The sequence below is a fragment of the Pseudorca crassidens genome, chromosome 2 (genome assembly GCF_039906515.1).
Source record: "Pseudorca crassidens isolate mPseCra1 chromosome 2, mPseCra1.hap1, whole genome shotgun sequence".
Lineage (NCBI taxonomy): Eukaryota > Metazoa > Chordata > Mammalia > Artiodactyla > Delphinidae > Pseudorca > Pseudorca crassidens.
The window spans coordinates 107,818,805-107,838,285 of record NC_090297.1 but is presented as its reverse complement, the minus strand read 5'-3'; the positions used below and the strand labels follow the sequence as shown (position 1 = coordinate 107,838,285).

General features: G+C 41.6%; 1 protein-coding gene across 2 annotated transcripts; it reads right to left on the bottom strand.

The window, feature by feature from the left end:
- Window positions 1-6,501: 6,501 nt before the first annotated feature.
- Window positions 6,502-19,432, bottom strand: MRPS21 (mitochondrial ribosomal protein S21). 2 transcript variants are annotated; one of them, XM_067727633.1, is made up of 3 exons: window positions 19,307-19,432; window positions 18,758-18,872; window positions 6,502-7,082 (listed from the first exon to the last, which is right to left on the bottom strand). In XM_067727633.1, exons 2-3 carry the CDS (start codon window positions 18,838-18,840, stop codon window positions 6,902-6,904), a joined length of 264 nt encoding a protein of 87 aa, XP_067583734.1. In that variant the 5' UTR covers window positions 18,841-18,872; window positions 19,307-19,432; the 3' UTR covers window positions 6,502-6,901. The 2 variants fall into 2 exon arrangements, with proteins under 2 accessions (XP_067583734.1, XP_067583735.1); XM_067727634.1 differs by lacking the exon at window positions 19,307-19,432 and adding an exon at window positions 19,089-19,300.
- Window positions 19,433-19,481: the final 49 nt, after the last annotated feature.

Below are 19,481 nucleotides of genomic sequence, written 5' to 3'. Positions count from 1 at the left end.
AAAAAAAAGAATATGGGGGAGATGCTTGGTGACTACATAAATGTCATGTTTCTCATCAAATTTTCACCTTCTAATTTTAGCATTCATTGATGATCTTGCCTGAAACAATAATAAGGTGATTGCAAAAAAAAAAAAAAAAAAGAATGGAAATTCCTTACAGACAGGAATTGTGTTACATTGTATCTCCAGGACCTAGGATAGTGCCAGGCATAGTAAGGGCTCAATGTTTTTCTCATTTTACCAATAAGCCTGTATTTTTCCCTTTCTTCAAAATGAGGCTTTAAACCTACTTTAAATACCCTTTTAACCAGTGTTTCTGAAAAGCATTGTGTGTGGGTGAAGTATAGTTTGGAAAAAGCATGCCCCCAAATTGACAAAATTTTATAAATGCAAAATTTAAAAAAAAGTATTATTTCCAGATTACAAATGACAGAAATGAAAACCCTAAGATGTTTTCTTAGATAGTAGGTTCACTGGAAAATGCAGTTATTCTCTAGGGAGGTTATTAGAATTTCCCAGGGAGCACCAGATTTTTGTATTTAAAGTCTGGTTTTTAATAAGCTTGAGAAGTATGTACCAAAATCTACCTTCCCTGATGGTGCAGGATGAAACAATGAATAAATCCTGGCTTTGAGTAGCAAACTGAGGGTACTTCTTGCTCAACTAATTCATGCCTCAGTTTCCTCATTGTATCTACAGCACCTAAAACCAATGTCTCACATTAAGTAGTCACTCCAAAAAGTCTGTTGAATGGGTTAATGAGTTCTAACTCTGCAGAGTTGTAAATTTATTTTCAGTGCTTTTAACTACCAGGATTCAATTCCCCATAGGGATTTTCTTTTTTTTATAGGAACTGATTTTATTTCCAATATTTGGAATCAGACGGGTTTAAATCTTAGTCTCGCAGTTACTAGCTGTGAGTCTGTGATTCCTTCAGGTAATACATTTTTCTGAGGTTGTTTCCCCAATTATAAAATGAGAATAAGTCTCTACTTTAAAAGAATATTGTGAGGATTAAATGTAACTTATAAAACATATTTAGGGACTTCCCTGGTGGCGCAGTGATTAAGAATCCGCCTACCAATGCAGTGGACACAGGTTCGAGCCCTGGTCTGGGAAGATCCCACATGCCGTGGAGCAACTAAGCCCGTGCGCCACAACTACTAAGCCCGCGCGCCTAGAGCCCGTGCTCCGCAACAAGAGAAGCCACTGCAATGAGAAGCCCGCGCACCGCATCGAAAAGTAGCCCCCGCTCGCCACAACTAGAGAAAGCCCATGTGCAGCAACGAAGACCCAGCGCAGCCAAAAATAAAATAGATTTAAAAAAACAACAGAAAACAAATAAAACATATTTAGTGTGACACTGGCATAAGGATGGACATATAGATCAACAGAATAGATTAGACAGCCCAGAAGTAAACCTCACACATACTGTCAGTTGTTGTTTTGGTTTGGTTTTTTTGACTGCATTGGGTCCTTGTTGCTGCACGTGGGCTTTCTCTAGTTGCGGCGAGTAGGGGCTGCTCTTTGTTGCGGTGCGCAGGCTTCTCATTGCAGCGGCTTCTCTTGTTGTGGAGCACGGGCTCTAGGCGCGCGGGCTTCAGTAGTTGTGGCTTGCGGGCTCTAGATCGCAGGCTCAGTAGTTGTGGCACATGGGCTTAGCTGCTCCGTGGCATGTGGGATCTTCCCGGACCAGGGCTCGAGCCCGTGTACCCTGCATTGGCAGGCAGATTCTTAACCAATGCGCCACCAGGGAAGTCCACGGTCAGTTGTATTTTTTAAAGGGTGTCAAGACCATGCAATGGAAAAAGGACAGTCTTTCATCAGATGGTGGAGGGAAAACTGGACATCCACATGCAAAAGAATGAGACCTTCCTCATTCCATATACAAAAATTAACCCAAAGTGGATCAAAGACCTAAATTTAAGAGCGAAAACCATAAAAAGTCTTAGAAGAAAACGGGAAAATCTTCATGACATTGAATTTGGCAATAATTTTCTTGGATATAACACCAAAAACACAGCAACAAAAGAAAAAATAAATTGGACTTCAAAATTAAAAACTTCTGTGCATCAAAGGACACCATCAAGAGAGAGATAAGGTAATCCACAGAATGGGAGAAAATATTTGCAAGTCATATATATAATAAGGGATTAATATATAGAATATATAGAGAACTCCTATAACTCAACAAAAAACAACCCAATTAAAAAATGGGCAAAGGACTTAACTACACATTTCTCCAAAGAAGATATACAGGTGGCCAAAAAGCACATGAAAAGATGCTCAACATCATTAGTCATTAGGGAAATAAAAATCTAAACCACAAGGAGATACCACCTCACATCCATTAGGTTGGTTACTATCAAAAAACCCAGAAAATAACAAGGGTTGACAAGGATATGGAGAAATCGGAACCCTGCACACTGTTAGTGGGAATGTAAGATGGTGCAACCACTATGGAAAAATGCATGGTGGTTTCTCAAAAAACAGGATTACTCTATAATCCAGCAATTCTCCTTCTGCGTATATAACCTAAGAACTAAAAGTAGGGTCTCAAAGAGATACTTGTACATCCACGTTCATAGCAGCATTATTCACATTAGTGAAAAGGTGGAAGCAACCCAAGTGTTTAAAGACAGATGAATGAATAAACAAAATGTGGCGTATATATATACACATATATATATACACACACACACACATGTATACATATATATAAACACAATGGAATATTTTTCCTCCATAAAAAGGAATGAATTTCGGATACATAGTACAACATAGATAAACCTTGAAAATATGCTAAATGAAATAAGCCAGACACAGAAGGGAAAATATTGTATGATTCCACTTATATGAAGTACCTAGAATAGACAAATAGAATAGACAAATACCAGGGGCTATGGGGAGGCAGGGGGTGGAGGGTGGGAAATTATTGCTTAATGATTAGTTTATTTCAGGTGATGAAAATGTTTTGGAAATAGATAGTGGTAATAGTTACATAACACTCAATTGTACATTTAAAAATGGTTAAAATGGTAAACTTCATGTTATATATATATTTTAAAAATATTTATTTATGCATTTGGCTGCGCTGGGTCTTAGTTGCGGCACATGGGATCTTCATTGCCGTGTGCAGGATCTTCGTTGTGGCATGTGGGATCTTGGCTGAAGCATGCAGGATCTTTACTTGCGGCAGGCAGGATCAAGTTCCCTGACCAGGGAGCGAACCCGGGCCCCCTGCACTGGGAGTGAGGAGTTTTTGTTTGTTTTAATAAATTTATTTATTTATTTTTGGCTGCGTTGGATCTTCGTTGCTGTCGAGGGCCTTCTCCATTTGTGGCAAATAGGGGCTACTGTTTCGTTGCGGTGCACAGGCTTCTCATTGCGTGGCCTCTCGTTGCGGAGCTCGGGCTTCAGTAGTTGTGGCACGCAGGCTCAGTAGCTGTGGCTCGTGGGCTCTAGAGCGCAGGCTCAGTAGTTGTAGCACACGGGCTTAGTTGCTCCGTGGCATGTGGGATCTTCCCAGACAAGGGCTCGAACCCATGTCCCCTGCATTGGCAGGCAGATTCTTAACCACTGTGCCACCAGGGAAGCCCGAGTGAGGAGTCTTAACGATTGGACCACCAGGGAAGCCCCTGAATCTAGATCTTTTTGACTATGTAAAAAACTATGCATATAAGGTAGCTGGCACATACTAGAAGCTCCAATCTTTTCCTTTTCCTTCAACTACCTACACTTAATACAGTCTGAATAGTCGCCTACGTATGAACGAGTTCTGTTCCAAGAGCACGTTCGTTAAGTCCAGTTTGTTCGTAAGTCCAACAAAGTTAGCCTAGGTACCCAACTAACACAATCAGCTATATAGTACTGTACTGTGATAGGTTTATAATACTTTTCACACAAATAATATGTACATAAACACAAAAAATAAAACATTTTTAATCTTACAGTATAGTACCTTGAAAAGTACAGTAGTACAGTACAACAGCTGGCATGCAGGGGCTGGCACGCACATTCACATCTTTGAAAGTTCGCAACTTGAAGGTTTGTATGTAGAGGACTTACTGTATACAGTGAGTAGTTATTCCTTAGTATTTTCAGTTAACATATAGGCAAACTTATTTTGTACTTAGTGCACTTCTGAAAACTTTAAAAGTACAATGTCAAAGTTACTCAACAGAGTCCAATTTTAAAGGGGTACCTGTTTCCAGAGTACTAAACATGCCTGACAGAGGTAATCCAGTGGACATCTAAGAGATGTCATAGGTGCCAAAGATCAAGGTAGGAGGTATTGTATCTATCGCCCTGTAACTGTGTAAATACTAAAGCACCCCTCTCCCGAAGGTGATACAGGAATAAAAAGATTAGGGCAATCCCCACTCATTAAATGACCATGAGGTATCCTCTAGCTTCCCAGAGCAGAGAGTGGAAGGTCTTTCTTCCATGACAGCACAAGCTGATTGGGACCTCACCAAGTCGGCTACCCGCTTCTCACACACGAGGCCTTTTCTACTGGCTACCTGCTACAACCCATCATTGTTCACTGCTCCAGGGTACATGGACAGTGGTCAGGACTGGAAATTAGGACAAGCAGGGGATAATTTCCGAGACGAATTCCAGAGCTTAGCCACCCCTTAGTATTTAGGAGAGACGACAGAAGCAACTTTAGCCTCAGAGAAAAGCTGCCACTTAACAGGGAGAAGTGCTGCCAAGTAACAGACCTAGTACTGCTATCACAAACATACCCTGCCATTTTGGCAGGAGCCAGGTCTTTATTCTTTAGCAACAGCAATCGGCAACAGGTGATAACATGCTGTGGCTCAAAATCATTCAAAAGTAATGTACTGAAGACCAAATTCAGAGATTGAAAGGTGATTCAGAAGTATCAGTGTCTAATTTGTTAACTTATTAAAATGAGGTTGTACAAAAGTAACAGAGTTGAAGACAGTCTGTATATAGAATTTCTCAAGCCGCAATGTAAGTCTCTAGAGGGCAAGGACCAGATCTTCTATTTATAAGCTGTTTCTATGTAGTGCCCAATAATATGCTTTATTCACCATGGGCCTTATTCCTGATGAGTGGAAGAAAGACAATCAAGCCCTGAGACACAAGGAACACTGGTTCCATCATATGTGCTGTTTAATCAGTAAGTATGGTTATCATGAAAGAGAGAAAAAGACACTGAAGACAGAATTAAGACCAGAAGAAATCTGAAGCCACGCTACTGTACCACAAGGGGGCAATATTTGAACACTAGTAATCTGGAGAGATAGGAGGCTTGGCAGTTGGCTCTGTTTACCTTTTTTTAACATCTTTATTGGAGTATAATTGCTTTACAATGGTATGTTAGTTTCTGCTTTATAACAAAGTGAATCAGTTATACATTGTTTACTTCCTTTTTTAACACTATGCTGAGTGGGATCCACTCAGGGTGAGGAGAGATGGGCTAGCCACTTCCACCTACCCTCTGCATTCTCCTACAGGGGTTGGCACCAACTCTCCTTATACTAGCAGGCATGGCTGTTAGGGGACCAAGATCAGAGGAAACACAGCAGGAGAGGAAGCAGAGTAGCTGGTCTTCCCACAGTGGTCAGATGCCCCAGCTGTCAAGAGTCCCATGCCCAGGAGTGCCTGTTGAGGAGGGCAGGGGTGGTAGTTGGGACCTCCACCTGGAATCTCTTTTGAGTACTATAGGGCAATGGTTCTCCAATTTTAGCCTGCATCAGAATCACCTGCAGGGCTTGTTAAAATAGATTGCCGGGCTTCAACCTCAATTTCCAATTTGGAAGGTCTAAAGTAGGGTCCCAAATTTTCCATTTCTAGCAATTTCTCAGGTGATGCTACTGATCTGAAGATCACACTTTGAGAACCACTGCTGTAGGTATTTCTGGCTTTGTGCCCTTCTTTCTCTTAACACTCCCCCATTCTCTTTCCTACCATCCATCTACGGCTTTCTTTTCTACCAACCCTCCACTAGCCTCCTTTAGGAAAACCACAGGAAAGACAAAACAGGGGTGAATGTTAGACTGTCTTAAGGATTCCTTTGGGGAAGGGTTCCAGCTCTCTACCCTGGTTGATGGGTGTTTCAGAAGTAGAATTTATTCCAAATATATACATGTTTCCTCTTCCTTTTACCTAATAGTTGGAAGGCAGTTCAGTAAAGAGGAATAGATCGTTTTCCAATAATAAGATCTTGCTTTGGGTTTCATAAAAATTAGACATGGTAGATATACTCCACTACATTTTAAAAAATTTCCCACTTCAGACTACATTTTAAAAAATTACAGTAAAATATAGGGACTTCCCTGGTGGTCCAGCAGCTAAGGCTCCATGCTCCCAATGTAGGGGGCCCAGATTCGATCCCTGGTCAGGGAACTAGATCCCTCATGCCACAATTAAAGATCACGCAGGCGGCAACGAAGATCCTGTGTGCTGCAGCTAAGACCTGGCGCAGCCAAATAAATAAATTTTAAAAATTACAGTAAAATATACAAAACATAAAATTTAACATTTTAATCATTTAAGTGTACAGTTCAGTGGCATTAAGTACATTCACGTTGTTGTGCAAGTATCACCACTATCCACCTCCAGAACTTTTTCATCTTCCCAAACTGAAACTCTGCTCTCATTAAACAATAATTTCCCATTCCCCTCCTCCCAACACCAGCCCTTGGCAACCACCATTCTACTCCCAGACTACTTTTGGACTCGGTTTCTCTTTGACTTAATACAAGAAAGTGTCTATTGCTGACTAGTGGGACTGCTTCTATATATGCAGGCCTTCTTGCATATATGTGAGTTTATTGTAAGAAAGGTAAGAGAAAATGGGGTGGGAGAAAGAAAAGAGGTGGAGACAGCTGGATAAGGATTTTCACATGGGGCCTCCTATCCACAGGCCTCAGCAGCCCTGCCACGGATCCGCCCGATTCTTTCGCATCAAGAAGTTGATCTTGCGAGCCATTTCCATGTTGTAGATTCGCCGGCAGGTTTCATAGCTTTCCCTCTGTCGCCGGCGGCAAGGCTTCTCGTAGTATCGCCGTCGCTTTATGTCCTCAATGAGCCCATCCATGGTAAGGATTCTGTATAAAGACAGGCAATGAAGTTAGAGGCTTAGGCTCCTTATTGTTCTTTTCCAGTTTCACAATGATCAGAAGTCAACTGACCAAATAACTGGTGTCTGTAAAAATGGTGTGAAATAGTGACAATACAGCATTAACTGCCAACATACAGAGGCCAGGCACCAAACAGTAATATGTGGGGAAATAAAAAGGCAATTAATTATATAGTCCTGTTCTTGGGGAGTTTATAGTCATGGTCATGTTCTCAACCTTTTTTTTTTTTTTTCTACCACAACACACCTGAGGGATATGGCACAGACCCAAAAGAACAGTGGCTCCCTATGGCAGTGAGTCTCAACCAAGGGGCCATTTCAGAATTTTCAAATGGGTAAGTCATTTGCAATAGGAAAAAATAACTAGGGGTGATTCCTATGTGGTCCTTAGTGGAGAATGTAGTTCCACCCCTACTGTGTTTAAGAGCTGATGCAGCTGAAGTCTGTAAGTCTGAGAAATATCTGGGCCCACTTAATACAGGGAAAGAAGAGGCCCTTATCACAACAGTGATACAAATGGGAGCATTAAAATAACAGCCTCAACCATGATTTTTCCATGTACCACATGCTCCAACCACACTAATTTACTGACTACTCTCTGAACACACATTAATACCAAGTCTTTACTCACACTGCTTCCTCAGCCTAGAATGCCATCCCCAACCCCTAGCTGCCAACCTTCTGAGATTTTCCACATCTTTTTGATGCTAAATCCAGATGCCATCTCTCCACAAAAGCTTTCTCATCTTCTTAGAGAAAATAATTTTGTTGTATACCTATTTAGAGATTATTTCATTTTGCCATTCTGTTAGTTATTTATACAAATGTCTCCCTCACTAGACTAATAATCCCTGAAGACAGAAACCGTATTTTATTAATCTTAATTTAGTTCAATTTGTTTTTTCCTGCCCACCTAATTCCTTACAACACAGTTTCTCTTGGATTCATAACACGCTTAACTCAAACCAGCCCCTTTGTTCTCAGTGAGCCAAGAGGACACGGGGGTTTATTCTATAACCTACCTTATCCCTGGGCTCCTGAGAGCTCTGGCTCCAATCTGAAACTTGTCTCTCCCTCTCAACTCATCATCAGTTGGTCCTGAGGAGGTCTGGAGGCACCTGCTGCTACTGCCCTCCATCCTGGCACTGTTTACATGACCCCATTCCTGCCTACCCTTTCCTTTCATTACATGTAAAAAGTAAGTCAAAAACACAATTGGAGGTAGAGAAGTTGAGACATGGCTATTATAACTGGAAGGGGGAAAGCAGAAGGAAATAAAAATAAGAAACTACCAGCTACTTTCGCTCAGTGGGAAACCCTATTTATTGCTGGTATGTTATACCAAAAGTCCAAGATAACAATAATAGATTGAACATGTACTTGAAAAGATTTGAGCTTTGGGTACATTACAAATGTGAATAGACATGGGAACCACTATCCTTTGGGATCCTCTCCTAGGCTCCTGCTGATTTGTAAGATCAGTTTGTCTAGGTTTTAGTGGCAGGGAGATGGGAGGCAAGGGAATTGTTGCCAACTCCCAGAAGTGGGAGGAGTAGATAATTCAGGTTCTGTTGAAAACACAGTCATGCCCAGAAGTCATGTGGATCCAACACTAGAGTTGTACAATAGAAAAGCACAGCACCAGGGGACTTCCCTGGTGGCACAGTGGTTAAGAATCTATCTGCCAGTGCAGGGGACACAGGTTCAATCTTTGGTCCAGGAAGATCCCACATACCACAGAGCAACTAAGCCCCGTGTGCCACAACTACTGAAGCCTGTGCTCTGTAGGACCCACGTGCCACAACTACTGAGCCCACATGCTGCAACTACTGAAACCCACGCGCCTAGAGCCCGTGCTCCACAACGAGAAGCCACCACCACGAGAAGCCACCGCAATGAGAAGCCCACACACTGCAATAAAGAGTAGCCCCCACTCGCCGCAACTAGAGAAAGCCTGCGCGCAGCAACGAAGACCCAACATAGCCAAAAAAAAGTAGGGCACCAAAGACTCAGTATCTTGGCGCACAAAAGGGTCTCCATTGCTGGCTTTCTTCCTAATTTACCCTTAACTGTTGGTATCCCTCCAGATTCTGACTGTAAACCACCTCCTTTTTGGTTCTACATGATTCCCTTAAACTTTACCACGGGCTTCAACCCTGTGCACAATGCAATCATTTCCTGAAGAGCCTTTAAAAAGCATTCATGCCTTGGTCCCGTTCCTCAGAGATTCTGATTTAATTGGTCTCCAGTGGGGTTATACACTGGGTATATTTTAAAACACCCCTCAGGTAATTCTAATGTAGAGCCACACTTGAGAACGGACCCAGACACTGGTTGACTCTTAAATCATTATCTCTAGCCCCAATCTTATCTTAGAACTAGACTGATGTTTCCAATTGCCTTAAACCCCACAAAAACCAATTTTATTATCTCCTCCTAAAATTCATTCTTCCTCCTCTGTACTCTCTCTGCTAATGGCATCACCAGTTAGTCAAGCTAAAAATCTCACCATGTTCCTGGAGTAGGCCTTCTCCTTTACTTCCTACACTCACATTTACAATATCCTATACATTCTATAACCTGAAATAGTTCTTAGATCTTTTCCTTCTCTCCTTTCCCTATGGCTACAGCTCTTATTATGGTCCTTATACCTGTACTGAAATAATCATCTAACTGGTCATTTAATCAATAAGTATTTATGGAATCCCAACTCTGTACCAGACACTGTGTTAAATGCTGAGGATATAAAACAAACTTAGGCATAGTTCCCTACCCTTGCAGTCTAGTAGAGAAGACAATTATGTAAGAATTACAATAGAATGTGATAGATGCAAAGATAAGGGAAGCACACAGGAGAGGTATATAATCTGGACTTGATAAGAAGGTGGTTATGAAAGCTTTCTAACGGATACCTTATTTGAATTGTGAAGGGTAAACAGGCTGCCCTACTTCCATTCTCCTTCCCTACACCAATTATTGTCCTAAAACATAAATCAGATTGTGGGACTTCCCTGGTGGCGCAATGGTTAAGAATCCGCCTGCCAATACAGGGGACACAGGTTCGAGCCCTGGTCTGGGAAGATCCCACATGCCACGGAGCAACTAAGCCTGTGCACCACAACTACTGAGCCTGCCCTCTAGAGCCCATGAGCCACAACTACTGAGCCCGCGTGCTGCAATTACTGAAGCCTGTGCTCCTAGAGCCTGTGCTCCGCAACAAGAGAAGCCACTACAATAAGAAGCCTGCACACCGCAACGAAGAGCAGGCCCCGCTCGCCCCAACTAGAGAAAGCCTGCACGCAGCAACGAAGACCCAATACAGCCAAAAATAAATAAATAAATAAATTTATAAAAAATAAATCAGATTGTGTACTCTGATGTTAAAAAATCTTTCCCAATAAACAAAACAGTCTAAGCCAGTGGTTCCCAAACTTGTTTGCACATTAGAATACTTGGGGATCTTTAAAACATTCCAATTAAGTCACAAGAGGGGAGGTACACGGGCAGGGTTTGTTAAGTTCCCTAGGTAATTGCAATGTGCAGATAAATTTGGGAACCACTAGTCTAAGCTCAAAGTCCTAAACAATTGAGCTTCACCCTCTCTCTCTCTAGCTTTATCTTTAATAACTTGCCCTAAAAAGCCTATGTCTAGTCATATTGAACTAGGTGTTTTCCAAACACACTACACATGTATTTTTTACATTTGTTCATGATGTTCTCTGAGAATATGATTCCTTTCTTTTTCTGTTTTATGAAAGGCTATTTATTCTTCAAAGGCCCAGATCAACGGGTAATGATATTTGTAAACTGGTCCAGGAGAAATTAATCACTCCTTCTCTCTGTTCCCAACGCACAGTGGTTCTCAAACTTTGAGACTCATGCAACAGTCACCTGGAAAACTTGTTAAAACACTGACTGCTGTGCCACCTCGTTTCTGATTCCACAGGTCTAGGGTGGGGCCCACGAATCTGCATTTCTAACAAGTTCCCAAATGATTTTGCTGCTAATGGTCCAGGGAGAACCAATGCCACAGTACACTTTTAAAGCACTGATCAGACAGTATTATATTTAGCCATGTTTGGTTTTTTAGTTTTTAAATTCTCCCTTACAGGGTTGTGTGCTTTCTAAGGTTAGAGATTAAGTCTTTCATTTTTGCATTTAATATACTACTTGGCAAAAGAGCAAATATCAGTAAATGTATGACAAAAATGAATCCTCTTGGTGACTGACAAATGTCCACAGCTCAAGGGATTAAGTTACTTTCTAACAGACACAGTTCTTGGGAATATTAGCTCAGAAGGCCTCAATATTACCTTTACTAAAATGGCACATTAGACTTTAGATAGCATTTTCATATCCATGACCCTAATCATTATCCTATGAAACTGATTAAGCTGGTAATGTCATCTTTTTTTTTTTTTGGCCGCACCACGTGGCATGCAGGATCTTACCACTGGACCACCAGGGGCGTTCCCGTCATCTCTTTACAGATTAGAAAACTGAAGTTTAGAGACGCGGACCTGCCCAAGATCACAAAATGCAGCTAGCAGTAGAATTCAGGTCTTTAGTGCACTCTGCTTCTCAAACAAAATAGCACTCTGCTTCTCAATATCCTATACTCTCAATATCCTATCCTAGCACTCTGCTTCTCAAACAAAAACCACTGAGGTTTGAAAGACAAATTATTGTGGTGCCCATGGGCAAAGCGAAAAATGAGGGAGGAAAGAGCTGGGCCAGGCTCCTTAATTAGAGTAAAAAGATGCAAGCCAAGACGACATGGCACACAAAGGGAAAGGAACTGATCCAAACAATTAAGTATTTATTTCTGTCTAGACCCTGTTTACTGCTATTTAATGAAGGCCACTTTTTGGACTAGAGACTAGTATATTAGAGAAAAAACAGAAAAAACAACAACAAAGAAAGTTCCTGAAAGGGAAAGACTGGAAATATAAAAAGGGCAAGGAGACTGGATTTGAGGAGAGACTATGAAAAGAACAGAGACCCTAGATATGACTTCACCTAGGAAGAAGAGCCTACTGGAATGACAAAGACAGTTTAAAGTAGTATGAAAGAAAACAGCAAAAGGAGGAGGAGTTTAGAAACACACTCAGGTATCCTACTGGAGTTTCAAAAGGGTTCTGAAACAGAAGTGATCATCTTACCAAGTAAATGCCTGTGTGGTCAGGCAGAAAAGAAAGACAAGAAAAAAGTACCAAAGGAATGTTAGAGGAGGTGAAAAAAGTGAAAAGATCGGTGGCCCCCAACATAATGATGGGGTTGCTAAATGGTGTTCCTTGGATGGTTCTAGTTCCAAAACACAAACCAAATAAATTCCAAGGTGCAAGGTGAGGATTTCCTTCCTTACCTTGCACTTTCTAGGTATCCTGAAAAAGCACAGATTATCTTCAAATGTTCCAGAATCCCTAAAGTAGAGGCATCTCCTCAACTCATTTCTAATAAAGGATGTAGGAAGAGTTTTGTAGAACTCATGAAGTAAATAGAGAGGGTGTTACTAATGATGCTTCTGCTTTCACAGGTAGTTCAAGGACTAGTCAACCAAGGGGTTTAGAGTAAACAGATCAACCCGGAGTTTGGGCGCCTGGCAACCTAACATTTAAGGAGAACTCAGCTGCCAGTTCAACAGACTATGTAAAAGGAGCTGAGCTGCCTGGGCTGGGGAATTTGGGGGTGGCAGACTCACATGTCAGTGTAGCCAGCCTACATCAGGATCAACATGTACACAGAAGGACTCAATGGGCCCAGAAGCTCACCTACCAGGAATAAAAGGGTTCAACTGGGCATGCTTCCAGTGTCCTTGCCTTTCTTTACTTGGGCACCAGCTAATCACGCAGGGCTTTCTAATGACCCCCCACTCTCCATCTCTTCATCCCAGGGCACCAATGAGGGCCCTTGGTTATATAACAAGCATTTTGTGGTGGTCTCACTGTGCAGACACATAGGCTGTTTCCTTTGGAAGACTACATCTGTGCTCCAAACATGCTAAAGCTTTAACCACCTCCCTCTCCTCTCATTTGCTCTCATACCTATTGTTGTAATTAGACCGCAGAACATGCAACTTATTTTTAAACTACCAACTATCAGAAAGCTGAGAGAAACGAGGAGAAGCCCGGGATTTAAGAGAGATATACAGCAAAGGCAGCCAGAGGACATTACGGAAAACCAGAGGAAAAGAAGTAAAGTGTCAGAAAATACTGTGTTTGGATGGACTTGGAAGGCATTATGCTTAAGTGAAATAAGTCATATAGAGAAAGACAAATACTGTATAATCTCACTTATATGCGGCATCTAAAAAATACAATAAACTAGTGAAAGTAACAAAAAGAAGCAGACCCACAGATATAGAGAACAAACTAGTGGTTACCAGTGGGGAGAGGGTAGGGGAGGGGCAATATAGGGGTAGAGGATTAAGAAGTACAAACTATTAGGTATAAAATAAGTTACAAGAGGAATTCCCTGGCGGTCCAGTTGTTAGGACTCACCACTTTCAATGCCAGGGCCTGGGTTTGATCCCTGGTCAGGAAACTAAGGTCCCCAAAGCTGCATGGCGCAGCCAAATAAATAAATAAATAAATAAGCTACAAGAATATATTGTACAACATGGGGAATATAGCCAATATTTTACAATAACTATAAATGAAGTATAACCTTTAAAAAATTGTGAATCACTATATTGTACACCTGTAACTTATGTAATATTATACAGTAACTGTACTTCAATACAAGAAAAAAAAGGGCTTCTCTGGTGGCTCAGTGGTTAAGAATCTGCCTGCCAATGCAGGGCACATGGGTTCGAGCCCTGGTCCGGGAAGATCCCACACGCCGTGGAGCAACTAAGCCCGTGCGCCACAACTACAGAGCCTGCGCTCTAGAGCCAGTGAGCCACAACTACTGAAGCCTGCGCACCTAGAGCCCATGCTCCGCAACAAGAGAAGCCACCGCAATGAGAAGCCCGTGCACCACAATGAAGAGTAGCCCCCGCTCCCCGCAACTAGAGAAAGCCCACACGCAGCAACGAAGACCCAAGGCAGCCAAAAATAAATAAAATAAATAAATTTATTAAAAAAAGGAAAGAAAGAAAATACTGTGTTTACTGTGTTTGACAGAGTGACAGATAGGAAGGCTGGGACACTCCAGAACCAACCTGCTCACATTTGGATGCTTAAAAGTCCTTGCCTATTTTAAGAACAAAATATTTGTTCACTTTTTTCTCCTGAGGCTAAAATACAATTTAAGGATATGTATCTAACACTCCAAGATAAAAAGGAACATAAATGCAGCTTCCTAAAGAATAAATCTACATTGACAAAATACATATCCTCCCCAAAGATTATAAAAATCACTGCCATAATACTTGCTCCAAGCTGGCTTCTTCCAACCGTGCACTTCTTGCACTGTTTTCCTAGATAACCTTAGTCACAAAGTTCAAATTTTCCAAATTCATAAGGAAGCCTAAAACGAGATCATCACACCTCAGGCCCTGAGTGTCTGGGACCAGAATTTCTTCATTTTTTTTTTCCTGCCTAACCATGCCTCTCCTTTCTGATCAAATTCTTTTCTTTTTCAGCAATGTAAATTGTTTCCCCCCGCCCAGATCTATTCCTATGTTGGTGTTTTAATCCCTGGAGTGAGGAAAAAGTAATACCACATTTCTTACCTAGGATACTTGATAGAATGCCAAGGGTACTATCCAAAGACAAAAATCTCTAGATAAATTCAATGCATCTGCCTGGAGGACCAACTCTAACTAGAGTGGAAGTGGGGGTGCTAGCCCTAAAACAAACGTAAAGACAACAAATAAAAATCACCTAAAATTTTAATTAAAAAACGAGAGATTAAAAAAAGAAATTCCTTGTTTGCTTGTGGTGGAAGAACCCCTTATAGTTCCTTCACTCTCCTCTCCTGTTAAGTATACTTCAGTGGAAAGGTTTGACAAACACTAAACTTAGGGAGTGACAGAAGATAAAGGAACATTTATATTCATTAAGTAGACATTTATTGAGAGCTTTCTATGCACCTGACACTTTGGTAAATGCAAGGAATATACAAATGAAAAAGCATAGATCTCTATCCTTAAGACTATTAAAATCCTAGCTGAATATTAAAATCTCATGAGACATTGTAAAAAATGCTGCTGGTCAGACGCCACCATCGAGAGATTGATTTAGTCTCAGGTTGGGCCCTGACATCACGAGGGTTTTTGTTTTTTGTTTTAAATAAAGATTCCCCCAGGTGATTGGCAGCAGGGTCAAAAACCACATAGCGTTACACTGACCAGTTTCCTGCTGTTTCTGACTAAAATGAGCATTTCTACCCAGGAAAAAAGTATGCATAAACTGCAATTCACCTATAAAAAGAGAATCTTAAAAGTATGGGGCTCTTGTTTAACAAAAAGGAGGAAGGAGGGAAGAAGAAAGGAAAGAAGGAAGAAATCAATTTAGAGATATTTGAAAACAGATTCTTAGGAACAAGAAGGTATAAGATAGTACTAGGCCAGGCCAGATGACAGAAGGTATCCAAACACACCTCACCTTCTGTCATTTATTTCTTTTTTTCTCACCTACACCCACTCCACACCTGGGATCAGGAAAGATTTTCAGATAAAATTAAAAAAAAAAAAAAGAAAAGAAAAAACAGGAAAAGCAAAACCCTCATGTTGCTTAAATAAAAAGGTATTTGCTAAATTAGGATTTCATAAGAGGCGGAGATACAGAGATTTGTTTCCAGGTTAATTAGAACAATCCCAGGCAAAAAAATAGAAGAAGAGTCTTCTCTCAGAAGGTGAATTGGCCTTATGCTTTCTGCAGACTTGGCATCAATAGAGAGATGATCAACTCCTTTAGGCAGGAAGTTAGAAACATTTTGTTTTTCAGGTTTTAAATTTTTGTAAGTGGAAATGGGGGATGAGGGAGCAGTGCATACAGAGGGAATAAATGCTGTTATTTCAAAATGAGATTAGCATTAGCATATAGAGAAGAAGCCTTGGTTGGAAAGTACCAGCATGTATAGGAAAAGTCATTCCAATATACCAGCAGCCAACTAGAGCCTCAGGACAAAATAAAGCTAAATTATTTTCTCATTTTTTCACCTCCAGGCCACCTTGAGCATAACTTGATAATCAAGGAGCATAAGAGAAAAAACAGTTAAAGCAAACTGTCAATCTCTCAAAACAAATGAATAAACAAATCACCCACGAAGTAAAACCAAAAGGGTAAAAACTCCCTTACAGTTACTTCCAAATTATGATAATAGCTAACACATAATGCCTACTATGTGCCAAGCACTGTCCTAAGCAATTTATTTATATTACTAACTTAATCCTCACATCAACCCTATGAGGTGGGCACTATTATTAGTTCCATTTTACTGAAGAAACTGAGGCAGAGATATTAAGTAGCTAATCACAGATTATGAGGCCAATAAATGGCACAGCAGGGATCTGAACCAGTCAGTTGGCTCTGTGCTCTAAACCACTAAGTTATGCTGCCTCATTTATGTGAGAAAACTATTATTAGGCCTGGCTTTGGTCAAAAGTATTGAAGTTGCAGCTACTTTCTTTCTTTCTTTCTTTTTTTGGTTGGCCTTGTGGCCATGCTGCACAGCATGTGGGATCTTAGTTCACGCCCCCACCTCCCCACCCCCAATCGTGCCCCCTACAGTGGAAGGGCAGAGTCCTAACCACTGGACTGCCAGGGAATTCCCTGTAGCTACTTTCTTGATACAACTGTAAGAAATGGTTCAATAAATAATGCTGCACAAATTATTTTTTGGTTCTTCATCAGAGTAGTTAATTACCTAAAAACAAAATTCTTGCTTTTGTGTTATTTGTTCTTTAAGAATAAAAGAGGTGAGGGGAGCTAAAGCTGAGCCTCTGGAAATTTGTTTTACCATCAGGTTAACAGCTGCCCTTTGACATCCCTTAACAATACAAACATCACAGTCACCCTAGTTAGAAGACCCATCTAAATCCACCAAAATAAATCATACAGAAAAAAACTTGGGATTCCTTGGCGGTCCAGTGGTTAGGACTCTGTGCTTGCACTGCAGGGGGCCCAGGTTCGATCCCTCCTGGGGAACTAAGATCCTGCAAGCTGCACTGCACAACCAAAAAACAAACAAAAAACTTACAGGAAGAGGTCAGAAGGGTGAGGTAATCTACAAGACTTCCTTTCCCCAAATTCAGCATTTCATCTCACTAGCTAATTCACTTCAGAATCTGTAAAGACATTCACTTGGTGCTTCCAGTATAGGGGCAGAGAAAGATCATTAGACATCTCAACCCTCCCATAGACATGCCACTTAAAGGTCTAAAATAGGAGAGTAGGGAATGAGCAGCAATACAAAAACATGAAATAGGATTATCTTACTGCCCTGTACTTAACTGATTACTTTCGACGCAAATGAAAATGCAGAGGGAACAGCTTCTGCCCAAGGATATGACTGGCATGCACAGTCACTGAAAGAAGAGGCTGACGCAAGACCAGATCCTTTTAAAAGACATACAAATCATCCTCAGCCTGCAACTGCTTCTCAATTACACAGCTTCTGACAGCACCTTTGTCCTCATTTACTATGGTCCTCTGCCATCCAGCCCTCCACACCTAGAACTCTTTGCTTCGATAAGAATTGGTTCTCTTTCATTTACCTTCTTAGTCCCCAAGAACCCCACCTATCTTTAAACCCAATCAAATAAGGATTCTTAACTGCAGAGTGACTGCCATAGGTCTCTCCATTTCCAGAGAAACTAGTCAATAATGTAGTAACAGAGCAAAGAACATTGCACTAGAAAATTGTGATTTATGCTTCTTTCCATCATTCAACAATTGTAACCCAAGGAATATAACTCAATCTCCCTAGGCTTCTCTTACTTCTGACATAAAGCTACCACCTTAGTGGCCTTAAGGCAGAGGACCAGCTCATATATTAACATCTCTTTCATATAATTATTTGATAATTCAACTCAACAAGCATTTGTTTCTCCAAACTCTGCTTCACTGGGGAGAAAGATAAGTGAAACTCAAAATCCTTACAACTAGTGATAAGGGAAGCTTAAGGAACTATTTTCTTGAGAAACCACAACTGTGAGGCGTTTTTTATTAGAGTCATTCTACATCTCTTACCCTAGCATTCAAAACTTTTCAATACAGCTCCTCCACTCCAGCCAGTTCATTTCCATCTTGTTTTTGCTTGTGTTGTTAACCTTTCTCTGAACCTGTAACACTTTTCTATCTCTTGCTTGCTTCTCTAAGATCCCAAATCTGAGTTCATCTTTTCCATTAGCCTTGTCCCACACCAATCCCTCACTCAGCTTTCTATACATCATGTACTATGTTTTCGCTTACTAGCAATTTTATAACTTGATTTTCCCTTTGGGCTCTTTTTAAAGTCTTGGATAGAATTCAGGTTCATTATCAAAGGAATGACGGCTGATAAGTAAGCCTCACGGTTAGGTTTGGGAAAGAATTTCATTTTTAATATAGTAAACTGAGGGTCTGAGAAGTTTCAAGGCTGTGAACACCTGGTCTGGCACTGGTTTGAGACAACCTACAACAGGGGAAGTGAGAGAATAACCACCGCACTTCTCAAGAGTTGGTCTAGGCATGATTCTGGTCCCTAACCAGTTACCTGTTTAGGGTCCTGTATGCACCTTCCACATTCCCTTCCTGTACCATCACAGTTCTGGCAATGAACTTCAGATGTTTTGCCATGACCTTGGATTTAAGTCTTCAGTCTACAGGACCTAAAGTATGACGGAGAAAGGGGTAGTAAAGTATAGAGACCAGCTAATAAAGAGAAACACAACAGAATACACAACGACGTAGCTTATTCAGGGCCCGGAAATGCAACGGGCTCTGGAACATGCGCGACTGGGGCACCTGCAAGTCCTCATATCCTAGAAAGTATACGCGACTTGTTATCAAGATTCGCCCGATCTCTTTGCCAATACAAACCCTACCATAGGGAAGAAGACAGACGGTAGCAGGGCGTCCCCACGTAGATTTATCTGGCCGGTCATGGGAGACCGGGACGCGCCGCAGGCGTCCCCTCTCCCTCCCAATTACCGCTCCTCGTCCCAGGACGGTTTGGGGTGGGAGCCGGGAACAGGGGCTCTCCGTGCTTGGAAGGGGGGAATCGCGAGAACCGCGCCCTCCCGCCACACCCGCCTCACCTTACCCTTCCCCCGCACAAGGTCCTCAACGCTCGGCGCCCAGCCGACTGGAAGCCCGCCCCGACCGGAAGCGGAAGTTGCGTGATCTCCAGCGCCGCGCGAAGACAATGAGGCTGAAAGGGAAATGCAGCTACGTGGAAACCATGGCAACCGTCCTTCTGGCCGGGGTTGGCTGTTTCT

Coding starts and splice junctions, on each gene's coding strand:
- MRPS21 (XM_067727633.1), bottom strand. CDS start 18,840: ATGGCAAAACATCTGAAGTTCATTGCCAGAACTGTGATGGTACAGGAA. Junction 7,083..18,757: donor GCATACAGGACCCTAAACAG/GTAACTGGTTAG, acceptor GTCTTTATACAG/AATCCTTACCATGGATGGGC.